Source organism: Scomber scombrus, chromosome 4 (assembly GCF_963691925.1).
Source record: "Scomber scombrus chromosome 4, fScoSco1.1, whole genome shotgun sequence".
Taxonomy (NCBI): domain Eukaryota; kingdom Metazoa; phylum Chordata; class Actinopteri; order Scombriformes; family Scombridae; genus Scomber; species Scomber scombrus.
In genome coordinates, this window is record NC_084973.1 from 2,103,417 (window position 1) to 2,119,768 (window position 16,352).

Here is a 16,352-nt window from a genome sequence, read left to right on the forward strand (position 1 = left end):
AAGTAAGTGGGTGGACAAGTTTAGCAACTAGCTGGTGAGCACGGTGGAGCATTTACCAGCTAAAGAGCCATAGCTAGATGGAGAGTTGATATCGGCCTTAACATTTGTTTGTCCTAAGAAATGATAATGTTGCGTCATGTTTGCTGGACATTCAAAAAGGTCTATATTGTGTTTGCAGATGGTTGCGGTGCCCCCTAGTGGGAGAAAAACTATCAATGCAGCCTTAAAAATTGTAAAAAAAATTGATTTCATTTTAAGTTGCTATATCAAGCTCCTTAAATGCTGGATCCTACATTTCCCATAATGCCTCAGCCCTTCGTGTTCATCTCCAACATCTGAATAAACCTCTGGGTGGCTGAAGTTAGTGACAGCATCTGTCCAGGTGGTATTATTTTTCTACAATTCACATTATATTTAACATTTAAAACGTATCATTTTTCTGAGAAAAAAAAAAAGAACTGTCCAACATCGTCTTCATGATGTCGATCATCTTCCTAGTTGACCAAATTTAAAAAAAAATGTTTACATCAGCGTGAGAAGGAGGGGAGGGCTGTAAAATGCTCATCAGATCTCCAAATTGGTTCATGTGTTTCATCAACAATAACCTGATGAATTTCATATCATCTAATAGGCATGTAGGTGTTAAGACACTCCACACGTCCTCTGCTGTGGACACAACCGAGCTGCTTTGGTTTAAACACTAATAGTAACAAAAAAAAAAAAAAAAGTTCTACCTCCATTCTCATTGCTTCAATACTTCACGGGCACTTTGATTTCTTAGCTGTCGGGCTTCCGTTTAGGTGACATATCTGTGACTCCATCGGTAATACAGTATGTGTTGACCTGAAAAATCTCCGAGCATGAATGACTTACAGTGTGGCACAGCGATGTCTCATGTCTGTCTGTGTTTGAACTCATGTCGAATGCAGCTGTGCAAACCTATGCAGATGTCTTCTTGTCATCTCAGCTGGTTGTTGGGAAGGATCAACCCAAAGAATGATTTTTTATAAGAAAAAAAAAAAAAAGTCGAAATAGGTTTGGATGAATATATTTATAAGAGAAAAAATGCATACCTTTTGGAGGAAACCCTTTTTTTAGAGAGAAAAATATACCTGTACATTGTTATTTGTAGTTTGTTTTTTTGGACATGTGTCCTAAAGTCTTCTGGTGAATCAGACGTTATCGCTTGTGTGACTGTTCAGGTGTGGCAGTAGAGCTGGCAAGAGTTACATAAGCACCCAAATGATTCACCTATGTGATTGCGTCATTTACCTAAAAGGACACGAGAAGCCTCTTTAATCTCAATTATTAATCTAAAAGTGCAAAATTCATCACTCAGTTCAGATCAAACGGTATCCTGGTAAGTCCCCCTTTATAATAGCTTTATAAATGATGAATAACAGCTTTATTAATGGTTAAAAATGCTTCATGGATCATTTATTAGCTGCATCTAAACAGTTAATAAATGGTTTACGACACACTATAATGAAGTTATAAGCAGATATTGTGTTTATAAGTGTTTATTAGTGTATTTGTAGCAAATATAACTCCTCCTGTAAGGCTGGTATTTTAACATATTGTATACTGAATGGTAATACAGTAAAATACAGTTGTAATAATATCAAATATATCCTTATGGGATAAATACTGTAATTTAATACATGTAATAAACACTTAAAATGTCCTAATATCTGCTTATAACCACATTATAATGTGTTATAAACAATATATTAACGGTTTATAACATGCTAATAAATGTTATAGTGTATAGGGGGGCTTTAAATGAGGTGTTACCAATGAATTTGGCTCAGCAGCCCCTTTCTAGAAGGTCAGAAGGTCTTCCTGGAACTAAACAGAAATCCAATAAACCCCAAACCCAACATATGTTCTTATTAGTGGCTTCTAGCTGATCAATAAAGCATTTATAAACCACTGGAAAACCCATCTTTTAAACTCTTTGTGAAGGGTGCCTTATTAGAAAAGCGGTACCCATATCTTTAACTGCTCCTGTCTATGTGTGATGTGATTTAAAAAAAGTACAAAAAAGAAAAAGAGGAACACGTTCTTCCCCCCGGGGGGCTAGAATGTAAAGTGTGAAAGTTGGTAAAAATGAAAACAGTGAATGGTGTGTTGTGTGTTTGAGACTCTCTTCCACCATCACCATCTGATTGACAGGTGAGGAAAAAGTCTTGCAGCAAGCTTTGGATTTAAACACCAGTCACTCCTGCCATCACCACACTGTTATTTGTCTCCTGTCATATGTCACATTTTACGTTAGAAAAAACAAGATTTTATCCATATTCTGTCCTAATGGCTCTTTTCTTTTCCTCCTTTGACTGTACGTATTGTTCGCTCAGACGCTGTAGACTGTACCGATTCATTTTCCAAAAACGAAAGCATTTTTAAAAACACTGTCTTCTGTGTGTTTCTGTGGCAACCGTCCCGATGCTGCCGCCGTGGGTCGAGCGTATGCGTGTGTGTGTGTGTGTTAATGTGTGTGCGCGTGTGTGTGTTGCAGTGACACAGAAAGAAACATGCCATTGAGCGAGTTTTCTGTTGCTCATCGCTCCTCGGTCGGATGTTTGTTTGGAATTTCAGTGCTTTCGGTGGACTCATTGTGCTCCGTGTGAGCGCTTCCATTCACCGCTGACTAACGGCACTGTTTCAGTTTCAGAATGCTTCAAACTATTCAAAATATTTATCATGCAAATTTTCTTAGCATTTTGGGGATTATTTTGTACAAATAAATACTTTACAATCTGCTCGTCTCCTGTGATTTTGCATAGATTCTACGATTCTCACCGTCACACGTTTGAAATCAGCTGTTTGCTTCTGTGTGTCATCTACAGAGAATATAACACCAACAGGAAAGAAGTTTGATCAAAAAAAAGTGGAACATAATCAATATAAAGATTCTTTTTGAAGGAAAACAATATCACAACATGATGTGGTTCATCAATAAATCTGTCTGGCCTGCTGCTGAGACGGTCGATACAAACTCATGCTGTGCATCCCAACTCAAAAGAACTTTATTTTAAATTCTAGCCAAGTTCCCAACGTTGATGGGAACACAATATAAAAATATGTCTGGATGAACTTTGGGGGAAATTGGTTTAAAACGATGTTCGATATTTGATGGAAATGTTTTGAGATTGAATACTTCACTCGGTGTAAACATCTTACAGATTTAATAATGAGCTTGAACACACACACACACACACACACACACACACACACACTTAAGTCCCCAAACACTTGTTATAAATCTCTGGTTCTAAAGTGAAGTGTGTATTGCAGCAATCAGTAATAATAGAAGATATTCTTAGTATGAATCAGCATATTCATTAAGTTATTATTCATATGAAATAGTGAAGTGCAGTTCTGTGCTTTTATAATTTAACACCATTTGTCCAAATTGCAAAACCGTCAGTAACTGATGAAGCTCTTTTATATTTTAACGACGTGGCTGCAATTAGAGACGATGGAAGTCAAATGTTCTCTGCAGCTAACAGGCTGACAGCTGGAGCCCAGAGTCCAACCTGAATACTTTGACTATCAAGTGAAATATGTCCACAATAGGGCTGAGTCATACGCCAATATATAGTTATATGCAGTATCAGCTATATAAACTGCCTGATTAGCCACAGACATTCAATCAATCTGTTTATTTAAACCCATGGTGTTTCTCAATCAATTTCCCACAAGAATCTATTAAAACACAATACTGATACTGTGATATAAAATTACACGACACAATAAAAGTTTTGACCTGTGTGACCCACTTTTAGTCTGTACGAGTACAGAAAAGTGTCAGATTATGAATTGATCAGTGTGAGTAATGGTATCAAGAACATGAAACATGTGTCTAAATGAATGATTCAGAGACTTTTTGTCCTAGCAGGAAAAGCAGATGTTGAACTAATAACATGAACACATCTGCTGCAATTAATCATGTAATTAGCTCAACCTGTGTTTGATAAGTCAGCATGTGATTGGTTACCACTGCTTTAGATTCTATTCTATTCAGACAAAGTTAGATATTTACTCTGATGCATTGTTTCGCAGACTTTAATAGAAAATAAGGATTTGTATACTCTCCAAACTACGGTATCAAGAAGGGCATTGTTGTGGTATTGGCATAAATATAGACAATATTGGAAAGACCAAATTAAAATATTGAAATTTAATACACATAATGTTAAGTCCTGTCTTGTTTACATCAACCAGACAGCAAGTATGTAATAAATGAAGAAGTGTGTATGTTCACATTAGTTCCTGACAATCACGAACTAATGATGGCAGGCAGGACAGTGAAAAACAAGACTGTCATTCATTTGTATTGCTAACTCCTCTCATACAACAGGACCATTAACTCTCTCTATAAGACCAAAGATACACAGCAGTTTCAATCCAGTTCATAAGCACACACACTTCCTCCCATACACTTTTATTCACAGGAAGCAAAAAAAAAATAAAAATAGAAAGACACAGGTTCAAAAAAAAAAAAAAAAAAAGAAGCCTCAAATCACTGACAAATGTGATCAGTCATTATGTGTCAAATATTTATTCCTTTAAAACGTTTATTACTGATTAAATTCATGTCTCCAGTGTACAGCAAACCACAGCTGACGAGTGTGTTTCAACCATAGCACACGAAGGGAGGGGGGGGGGGGCTCTGCATGTTTCTTACATGCTCAGTTTGGTGTGCTAATTATGTGTGTACGTTCTCTATGTTGAATATAAACACACAAATATATTTATATATACATACAAATAATGAATAGAAATCATAAAGTGAGATTTTTATGCCATTTTTCAACCCCCGGAGGTAAAAAAATTACCAAATAATGACCCCAAAAAAACTGCGACCTCCCAGCGCTTATAAGGATCCCAAACCGGCTGCCAGAGTGTGTCCAGAGGATGAAAACGGTTTCTTTTTTTTTTTCAACAGGAGCATGGCCGGTTGCCAGGGTTACAGCTCTATGTGTTTACAACTCTCCCAAATCAGAACAAAGAAAGAAAAATGTCAGTAATGGATCGTGTGTGTGTGTGTGTGTGTGTGATGCTTCAGCCTCTGCGCCAAACCCTGGGAGCCAGCGCTGCAGTCCGTCCCCTCGTTTTTGCTCTTAAATTAACGGCTCGCTGTGTGCCGCGCCCCCCCCTCGTCATCGTCATCATCAACGATGCTCGAACACTGTCCGGTAACGCTTCAGTCGGAACAGGTAGCAGGCAGGGAGGGGAGGGGGGGGTGATTGGATGGTGACAGGGGAAAGCAAAGAAACACATGACACCAGACCTTTAAACGATATTTAACTGTTAAGAGATTCTGCAAGCTAAGCAAATACAGTAAACCCTTTACAGTCTGGATGCATGTAACCTTTGACCTTCAGGCACGCTTGGATGAAACGGAATGGGGGGTGGGGGGGTGAAAACGATCCACTGTGGATCATCAGATTCCAGAGGGGGATATTTTGGAGGTGCGCTTGGCCCCCTCCTCGAGAGAGCAAATGCAGGAGGTGAGTCCGTCCGCTGTGAGAGGTGCGTGACGTGTGGGTGCTCCAGAGGGGGGTGAAAGGGGCCGCAGTGGGCTTTAAACCAGCCTGCCTCTTGGGCCGAACAGGAGCCACTATGGCAACAGTCCACTAAGCTCCTTTTTTACATTTTTTTTAAAATCTAGAATATTGGCAGTATCATTAAAAAAAAAAAGAAAAAAAAAAAAGGTGGAGGAAAAGGTTTTAAAAGGAGACTCTGAAAGCGTAGTAAGACTGCAGTGAACGGTGCTTATACAGAGCCGGAGGTCCCAGAGCTCCAGGAGTGGTTTGACTGCTCTGCCGCACTTTAAAAAAGGAAAAGAAAAAACATGACCAAAAAAAAAAAAGACATAAAAATCAATCAGGTCGTTGGCTCAGCACTACTGGAGGTTAGAGGGGAGAGAATGGGTAGCTTGGCAAAAATATAAGACAAGAAAAACAAAAAAAAAGAAGAGAAGTCCCCAGTTCTTTCCATCGGATTAGTTCCTAAAGGTCATCTATACCAATCATCATCATCATCATCATCATCATCCATTTGATTTGCCCCCCCCCTCCCTTTCCTCCCTCCCCTCCCATCAAGTCAAATGAAACAATATCTAGAAGTTCATGATCTCTTGGCGTGAGCGGTGGTAACGCAGGGCGTCGGGGGGGAGGAAGAGGAGTCTGAAAGGTTGTATCTTACTCAGACCGCCTCCTAAACAACCAACCAACCAACCCCCCCACCACCACCAAAAAAAAAGGAAAACTAGAAAAGAAAAACAAACAGATCCCAGAAAGAAAAGAAAAAAAACAATATAAAAGTTAAGCCCTCCTTCTCCTCAGGCGCAGAGTCCCTCTCTGTGGACTCTGAATGTCCCGTGTGCAGTGGAATGAGAAGGAGAGATGAGATACTGATGGAGGAGGGTGGAGGGTGGAGGGAGGGAGGGAGGGGTGGGTTATGTGGACAGAAATCTGAGCATTATGGCGGTCAGTTGTCAGCTTGCAGATCCTTACAGAAAGGAGGACCCCAGGTCAATAGTGCCCATCCACTGAGTTCCAAATAAAACTTGATCTGACGTCTAATAAAATCTGTACATATTCTTTTTTCTTTTTTTTTTTTAAGTCTTCATGATTAGTTCGTCCAAAGGGGACAATTCTTTCCATTTATTTATTTTTTTCTTCTTTTTTTTTTTTTTTAAATCTTTCACTGTATATTTATTAAATCTTTTATCTGCTCTTTAATTTAGATGTTCTGAGTCCCATCGTATGTGTGTGTGTATGTGTGCGTGTGTGTGTGTGTGTGAAGAGAGAAGGAGAAGAAGACGTCGCCGGCCTTTGCGTTGGATGGCTTCCGAGTTTGCTAGCAGCACTTTTTCTTTCGTTTACTGTTCCGGGTGAGTTTGACCACGTCGTTCTGTTGCTGCTGCTGCTGCTTGGCCAGCACCTCCTTCTTGGCTCTTAGCACTAGCTCTGTGATGCAGTTGAACATCTGCAGGGGGGTGGGGGGTGGGGAAGAGGCACAGACCAATGATATGTGTGGTGAGTACGGCATCGTGAGAGTAGCTACATCAAACACTGCAGTTTGTGAAAAGAGTGCGACATCGCTTTATCTGTACTGGAGGAAAATGATGAAATACTCTCCTGACTGTGGCTGAAATCTGCTCAGTATTTTACATTTTTCCCAAAAACAACGTTACGATACTTCTTCTACAACTTAAATCAGTATGAAACTCTCCCAGTTCAATCATCAGTACAAAAGATATGTTTAAAAATATCTGGTTCCTGAGTAATAAGTTAAAGGTACAACACTATGTACATAAATATATCAGGGTAGAAGTTAACTACAACTCCCAAGGTGCATTTCAGCAAGAAACAGCCAATCATCAGTACAAAAGATGTGTTAGAAAATATTTGGTTCTTTAGTAAAAAGTTTAAGGGTGCAACACTGTGTATATAAATATTTCATGGAAGGTGTAAACTACAACTCCCAAGGTGCATTTCAGCAAGAAATAGCCAATCACTGAACTTAAAATATTGCCACAAGGGCTGCAAATGGCCATCAGAAACTAAATATTATAATGTTGAGTTCAGGAATTATGACTCTGTGTTTTGTTTACAAATTCAGTGACAAAGCATTTATGCTCAGATTAGCACCTGTAGCTTTCTTCTCCGTAGCAACGGCAATCAAGGCTCATGGGTAATGTAGTATTCTTAGTTATGTTTGAAACAATGGGTCCTAGATTTCAATTAACTGGCTGACATTTATCAGCTGATGCTAACTAGCTAAGTAAGCTAACGTTAGGTTGAAAACAGCATCTCCAACTTACCTTCTAATGTTTCTGGCTGACTTGTTTGTAAAAAGGGTGTAAATTATATGATGCAACGATTGAATTTACAAGATAAAATGCTTTTAAGATATATTTGGCGAATGTAGTGCTATTTCTGAGTTTCGGAAGCAGAGGCTGTTGGGAAGTGAAGTTCCCCAAATCCAATAAAGCAGGACATATATCTACTAATATTACCTACTTTCTGATATAGTAGCATCAGAACCCGTTCCCACACAATGGATATGTTAGTTGTGACACCAGCTTTTTTTACCATAACCCGTAAACTTAGCATTACAAAAATGTAGCTAGCTAACGAAATTTTACTTGGTTATGTTTTGGCAAAGGCTAAAAAAAAACAAAAGGAAAGACTCTACCCTCAAAAACTCTCGTCATGACAGGCCTGCTGTGCCTAGTTACAGTTGCTAAGCTACGATTGGACAACTGCAGTTGAGAACAGGAATTATTCAAGCCTTCAATTGAGCTCGGCGAGTTACCTCTTCAACGTTGATGTTCTCTTTTGCACTCGTCTCAAACAGGTTGATGCCCATTTGCTCGGCAAATTTCTGCGCGTCAGTCGTCTCGACCACTTTGGAGTTGGGGTCGTCGTTCTTGTTTCCCACTGAGGATGGAAAAGATGTGGAAATCCGTTAGTAAAGAGCAACAGCCCTGCTTTGAGTTGAGTCTAAAGAAAGCAAATGTACAAAAGGAAAAAGGAAACATGCTCACCTAATATTCGGCACACATCATCACAATTCTGGTTGATTTCATGTAGCCATCGTTTGACGTTGACGAAGGATTCGGCACTCGTGACGTCATATACCACTATGACCCCGTGTGTTCCCCTGTAGTATCTGCACACACACACACAAAGAAAAGGAGAGACACAGTCAGTATTTGACATGTGGTAACTTATGCTGGTGTCCAGCAGGGGGAGACTCATCTCAAATCAGAGGAGACAAAACTTGATTATCTCTAAATTGTAAAAAAGCAGTGACTCCTTAAGATTCCAGTCTGAAACAAGCTCAGCAGCTCTCTACCAAACAAGTAAGTGTCTATACTAGACTCAATTAACTTTATCTAATCCTTGTAAAGGGGCAATCCATCAATTTCACACCTGAGGTTCAGTTTAGTTGCCATGGTTACAACTATTCAGCCTATAAAAATATTTTACTTTTTAATATCTGTCTCTTACAAGTCCCCCAACTTTACGGAAGTACAATGCTACATTTGCAAGACTATCCCTTTAAATCTTTACTACAGTGATGAGATATTGTAGTGCATCAGGACTGAATGTGTGACTGCTTGAAGAAAGCCTGCAGAACGGACAGAAACAGTATCTGTCCAGCACAGACGATTCGAGCCGAGTCTGACAGCGGGACATCTGAACTGAGAGAAAACCTGCAGCTGAAGCTTCCAACGGTGGCCCGGCCCCAGAGTCGCTGCACTGCGCCAAACACAAACACAAAAGACCTTTTGTCGCGCTTACTATGTGTGTGTGTGTGTGTGTATGTGTGTGTGTGTGTGTGTGTGTGTGTGTGTTTGTGCCTGGCGTGACAGCAGGGGGATACAGTGTTGTCTGAGCATGTCCCTGATGTCCAGCAGCACCGGGCCACCCGACAGCAGGGGTGGTGTATGTGTGTGTGTGTGTGTGTGTGTGTGTGTGTGTGTGTGTGTGTGTGTGTGTGTGTGTGTGCTCAGTGAACAAGAATAGAAGACCATAAACAGCCAAACACACAGCCGGCATGGGGGGCGGGGGCAAACTTCAGTCACATTTTCTGAAGTAGAACTCTGACCATTCAGAGTAGTAAAGTGTTAATAAACTGCACCTCTCACTCCATAATCATCAATCAAAGGGACGTCTTGGTGGGCGCTGACCTCAACTGTCTACTACAATAAATCACCAATCTTCACACTCTATAAACACTTCTCTCCTTCCAGACTGTGGGGCTCATTCATTAAGAATAATAATGAAAACTTTATTTGTAGGGCGGCTTTAATACAAGACATGCAGCTCAAAGTGCTCTACAACCAAAGACATTACATACACCAAGTATTTCACATTAAAAGCACCTAGAAGGAGCATAAAGCAAGCTCTTTAAAAAAAGAGCAAAACAAAAAACAACAACTAATATATTATGGATGGAGATGGAAAATAAAACATAGTAATACTTTTAAAATAGTAAAAATAATACATAGTAAGAGTAGCTAAAACAATAAATAGAATATATAAAACTGAGAAAAATACAATATTTTAAACAAGTGAAGTAGTGCATGAGTGTGAAGACGACTGATAGAAAAGTGAGTTAAAAGCTCAAGTGAAGAGGTAAGTTTTTAACTTTTTAAAAACATATTTAGCTTTTTCCCCCATTTTTTGGTGAAAAAAATGAAGCCATCATTATGTATTGTTAACAGTTGGGTGTAAAAAAAAAAACAGTATCAAGATCAAGATGGGAGAACATGAGATTAAACATGTTAGAATAAAAGCATGAACTCCATAGAGGAAGGAGAAGTAACTGAGGGCCCTTAGAGGTCTTGACTTGTGCCTGAGGCTGACAGCAGCTGGTGGGTCAGCCTCAGGCGCACAGCCAGAGGGGTGCAAACATATGGCCGCTGCACCGGGCCGGTCTGACCGCGCGGGTCTCTGCCTGCCATCCATCTGCACGGTGAAATTCATTTAAGGACCTAATGAGGCACCACGCCACTCTACTTCAGCCCAACAAACAATCAGCACTAAACAGGCCTCGGTCATAGGACGCTCTCACTACCTCGGGAGCTGAAGCGTCAGCACTGTGGAGGATTCCAAGCTCTCTGGGTGAATTTGCTGCCCTGGTCGTCCTCGCTGTAGTGACGCTGGAACATTCTAACATCTGTCAAACTCGTCTTGCTGGCTGTGCTCCAGAGAGAACTCACAACGGCCATGCAGTGACAGCTAAACGTGTGTTAAGAGCTGCGTCCGTCTGCTCCGGTCAAAGTCAGAAGAGGGGTGAATAGGTAAGAAGTCTGAGCTGGAGGTCACATCAATGTTGTTTCTACCAGCAACCAGAGCAGCCACACGTCTATTACACGCTTGTAATGGATTCTGTTCTCTAATGCAGAGCGTGTTCAGGTAAATTGCGCCGAAATTGAAACGACAAGTCGGACGCTTGACTAAGGAGAGAGAAATCATCAAGTTTGACAGCCGGAACGAGAGCGAGACAGCGAACGCAGCACAGTAAATGCTTGTCAGGACAGCAGATAGTAACAGTAGTGACATCCTACTGCAGTTTAATCAGTGGGTCGTGGATCATTGAAAAGCTGCTATAATCAATATTTCAATATTAACAAAGGATTGAAAGACTTTGTGTATACAGTATATGACAGGTGTCAAACTAAATAATCATCACTCAACTCAGCAGCTTTCAGCTCATTATTTTGGTGTTCCAGCCTCCAACTTGACTTTTTTGGTTGGTAATGTTCATTTTAAGCTACAAAAAAGCTTTAAAAACAGTCTGAACACTACCAGCAAGCACCAAGTAGCACACTAAAGAGACACCAGATGTTTCCTCAGGAGAAGCAGAGCTAAACCAGGGCTCACATTCATCAGGTGCACAGAGACACGACTCCTAATGAACCCTAATGTTGCTCCATCTGAGCTTTAGATGTAATATTTGCTTAAACGTTCACTTTTACAGCAACATCTAGATATAAAAAGGTCCAAATTTCAAAAAACAAACATTCCAAGTAGTATCCAGCCTTTTGATTTTTGAGTTATATGTCAGTAAGATATTTAATATGGAGTTAAATCTATTTTTTTTCAGTGTTGAAGAATGATGTAAAGAAGCAATGTTGCAATAATACACAGAACTCACAGTCACAAGTTTTAACTGGAACTACTTTGTTCCAAAGAAATAGTCCCTTTATAACTTGTTTAAACAGAGACACTATTTATGCTACTGTAATTATTATAGTAGTTGCAGTGTCATGACAAAATGACAAAAGATATCCATTATTAATTATTAAGCTCATAAAAGAATAAGTAATATTTCCAGTCATCATTCATTAGATATAAAACAGTCACTTGCAGCCTAACACCCTCCCTACTTCCTTCCTTCTCTGACGAGCCGTGAAAACCTTATACAAATGTGATGTAATCCACTTTTATTCATTAGCGCTGTGCTGTGAGCCGCGACAGTCGTACCGAACGAGAGCCCGGCCCCGACAGAAAGTGTTTCCCCCTTTCAAAGTGCCTTTGATTTGTGTTGTGACTCAGCTGAGATGATGATGATGACGACAACGAGGAGGAGGAGGAGGCTGAAGCGGGTGGAGAAAGCAGCTGGCCAAACCGAACAGATAAAACTCGGGCCTGGAGTCTCTCTCTCTCTCTCACTCTCTCTCGTTCAGCATCTGTGTTTCTCATGTGTGGGAATCCTTGCTCCCGTGAAAACAACAACAATTGAGTCTTGGATGCAGACGTGAGAAAAGTTCTGGGTTTAAAAGGATGAAGCTGGTGTTTATTATTTATTATTTTTTTATCATCATCATCATCAAGAACTCCCCTACACTGGCTAAAAACAACAATTACTTGATCTGACATCTGTGTACTCTGACGTATCTCATACCATTAACTCCACTGTCATCATAAAACTACTGACAACAGAATTAATAGTGTTTGGGCAGCAGTGTATGTAACCTCAGAGTTACCTCTTTAAAAAAATAAGGTGTGAAAGCTCTTCTGTAAATGAGTGTGAGGGGTTCACACTCATTTACAGAAGAGCTTTCACACCTTTTTTGGATGAACACCAGACAGCAGAGAGAGTGACTGACACGCAAACGGCACGAGCAAAAAGAGGGTTAAGACGCCCGGCCCTCGTCGTCATGTAGCGCTACAGTACGAGACCAGGAGCCTCCCTCTCACATCTGTAATTAGGATCTGTGGGGAATTCCACCCAGTTTCATAGAGTGGCGGCACGGGCTTTATACTGGTTGTCTCTACAAACTGCTTCCTCATATAATGCCTTATATAAAAAAGGAGACCACAGGGAGTCTGTCTTGGTTTCAGATTGTCGAAATGAAAACCAGAAGAAAGAAAAAAACCTCAAGGTGACAGCTTCTCTTGTGTTCACATGTACTTACGTGGAGGTGATGGTGCGGAATCGCTCCTGTCCCGCTGTATCCCAGATCTGTAGCTTCACCTTCTCCCCGTTGATCTCCACCGTCCGGATCTTGAAGTCCACGCCGATCGTGGTGATATAGCTACCTGCAAACACGAAATCGGGGTTTCATGAAGGTAAACTTCCGAAAACACAAAGTTCTGGAATGATGCCACTGCAGTTGACGGGAGGACGACGTACCTGAAAATGTGTTGTCTGCAAATCGCAGGAGGAGACTGCTCTTCCCCACTCCTGCAGAGGAAGCACAAGCACAGGATGAGGTTTACAAATCGCATCAGGTTGCCAAAATATGAAAACCTCACATATTTTATAATATTTAGTTTCTTGCATCCAAAAAACAAAACTAGATTTGCCTGAGGGCATGCATGCTGAGTCTTTTGTGGGAAGGATTGTCGCACCACAAAAACGGCATGTTTTCGGTTTCACGTATTATATCCTGGTTACCAAACACCATGTGACAACTGAAGAGCAAAAATAAGACGTCAACATGAACAGCTGCTGTAATCGTTGTGTACCTAGAGATTTAGACAGTGAGCTAAACACACAATGTCAGACCTGTTGCACTGTGTACACGCTGAAGGATTTGAGGTGAGTAAGAAGAAGGTGAATGAGACTGAAAGGGAAGGAAGATGAGAAGGATCAGGACTTCAACGGATCTGCTTTCAGGTTACAACTGGAAGGTAATGAAGAGAGGGGCGGGACTCGACCCGCAGCTCTGTTACTTAGCCTGCCTATTGTGTTATTGTCATCCCATATTTGATCAGTCCTCGACATAAAAGCTCTCAGGTTCCAGTTGTCTCCGAGCCGCAGAGTTCTGTTCAAACAAACAATACCTGAAGTTTCAAAAGCAGAGGAGAGATCCTCATCTTATTGTTCTTGTGGAGTTTTTATACGCCAAAACAAGCATCTCCTTCAGGAAGTCACTCACTCAGTGCCAAAACCATCCATGACATTTTCTATTTTAAACCGCTGCAGCCTCCAGCTCAGAAATAGGTATGGGATGCAATTGACGTCATGGCTGTTCACGAGTACAATCACAACATCCAAAAACAAAATGCTCAACAATCCAGAGGTTAAATGAAACAGCGTCAGTCCAGCTTAGAGATGCGATTCTCAGCTGCAGATCTGTCTACGCTCCACGCAGCTGTAAAAGGGGCAGCAGTTGCAGCATCTCCTCTAAATAACCTCGAGTGCAGGACTAAAGTCAGTTGTACTGAGGGGGGGGGGACACTGGCATCTGTGTGTAAGTGGCAGTGAAGGGCTTGCTGTGCTGCCTTGCCCTCTACTGTGAGCGGCCAGCTGATGGGGTCGTGCCAGGATCGGGTTGGTCAATGAATGCAAAGATCATTGCTCACAAAGAGGTCCTGCAGGATTGAGACTAAAACTCCTATAGGAGGGTGGAGTCGCATTATAAAAGACAGGTTTTCACTTTCATGAGGGAGTTAGGGGAGGAGCAACAGATTTACATCAACTGCACTTTCACTACACTAATTAGATTAGATTGGAGTTTTATTGCCATTTGCACAGGTACAGCACAGTATGGGTACTTTGGAATTCTTGTGTGTTTCCCTGAGTCAAGCAGATCTAGCTTCATTAAAAACAAGACCCAGATGTAGATAAAATAGACACTAAGTCACATTATAAATACAAATAACAACTGTGCAATATCACAATTTTTGGTACACTTTTAGTCAATTCAACTGTGCAACATACATGTATTTTCCACTTTAAAATCCTTGCAACAACAATCTATAACTCAGGTATATATTCATTCACCAACAATATTACTCTTGTATATAGTGTAACTATTTCTTTTTATCGCTTGTGTGCTTACTTATTGTTCTTTATTCTTTCTATGAATGCTCTTTATGGGGGGTTTTTTGCTATCCACTTGCTGCTGCAATAATGTAAACCTCTCCACTGTGGGACAAGTAAAGGAACATCTTATCTTATTTTATGAAGCCTCTACCTGTGGCTGTGACAAAGATCAGAAACTCAAAGAAGCTAACCGCAGGAAAAAAGTTAGCAGCACAGACACAGACAGACACAGTGTTTGAACCTCAGCTGCCAGCCAAATGCATTTCATTGAGTGCTATTAGAGTTGATAGTGACCACTTTGTCAGTCTCACTTCACTATACTTTGTAAACCAGTGACTGCAGTGCAGCGTTCCTCCGCTATCAGTAGCTAACAGTGTCATGCTAGCCGGCTTAAAAAACAAAATGCATTTCAATAACTTCACTTGTTTAAAACCGCAGCAGACACAAGATAACATTTGTTTAGCTTCTTTAGCTTGAGCAGAAAGTCTTCAACTTCAGACAGCCTCCCCTGCTTCTCCTTTAAGCTAACAGCTAGCCTAACTTCCAGCTAGCTACCATGGCTAATGACAGAAACAAACAAGCGACCAAATTAAAACACTTTCTATACCACTGTGAGGTTTTTGGCGTCTGGTGTGAGGTTTAATGAGGAGCTAAAACAATACATATCTCACGGGCAAGACAAGCACATATTCGAGAGATAAACCCTGATGTTCTGGAGGCGATATCCGGCCTCGTCCGCTGACATGCCCGGCCCGGACATACAACCTCCGCCCTGTCACCGCCATAACAATATGTCGTATGTGTACGTTTCACTAATTATTTTAATGCATACAAATAAAAACCAACCAGCTATAAACAGTGTTAGGTAAAAACATAGTGGCCCCAAAGCTACGTTTCTTTTTCTACGCATGTAATAAAAAAAAACACGTCAAGGCCTACTTCCCGTCCCGCATCCCCGGTGTCGGCTTACCGCTGTCACCGATGATGAGCAGCTTGAAGAGGTAATCGTAGTCCCTGGCCATGCCGGTAGCTGGTGGCTCACCCCCCCCACCTCCTTGTGGACGCTTCTTTGCTCGGTTTGCTGTCCGACCCCCCTCGGCCCGTAAAAAATCACCAGCCCCCAGGTCCCACCGGTATGAAAGAAAACGACCACTGGTGATGCTAAGACACTGTTAGCCCCCCCGAGCCGGCAGCTTTTTTCTCGGGGTTTCGCGGCGTCAGCAATCCTCTCCCTCCGCTGCAAACAGCCGGAAACTCCGCTTCCTTCTCTGGTGGAGCTGCTGCTGCACCCAACTCTGATCCGGCCTCACTGCGCAGGCTCCTGCTACAGCACAGCGGTCCCATCCCATTGATGAGCATCAAACTCATGCTTCTAAGCAGGGGCAGCAGACTTGTATTTCTACTTGATTCACAATCTTATACATGGCAGGTCTTTTACATTTCATTAAAAATTTACTTATCAACACTAATCTCACTATACACTAACTGATAGCCATCAGGCATATGTTATTTTTCTGCCATCCATTTACACTAACCAGTCAAATGGT

At 41.2% G+C, this 16,352-nt stretch overlaps 1 protein-coding gene across 2 annotated transcripts; it reads right to left on the bottom strand.

Moving 5' to 3' along the window:
- Positions 1 to 6,673: 6,673 nt before the first annotated feature.
- Positions 6,674 to 16,097, bottom strand: rab35b (RAB35, member RAS oncogene family b). 2 transcript variants are annotated; one of them, XM_062417515.1, is made up of 6 exons: positions 15,776 to 16,097; positions 13,168 to 13,218; positions 12,950 to 13,073; positions 8,564 to 8,688; positions 8,332 to 8,456; positions 6,674 to 6,999 (listed from the first exon to the last, which is right to left on the bottom strand). In XM_062417515.1, the coding sequence occupies exons 1-6, from the start codon at positions 15,825 to 15,827 to the stop codon at positions 6,871 to 6,873; spliced, it is 606 nt and encodes a 201-aa protein (XP_062273499.1). In that variant the 5' UTR covers positions 15,828 to 16,097; the 3' UTR covers positions 6,674 to 6,870. The 2 variants fall into 2 exon arrangements, with proteins under 2 accessions (XP_062273499.1, XP_062273500.1); XM_062417516.1 differs by lacking the exon at positions 8,332 to 8,456 and having other exon boundaries at positions 6,893 to 6,999.
- Between the last annotated feature and the right edge of the window lie 255 nt (positions 16,098 to 16,352).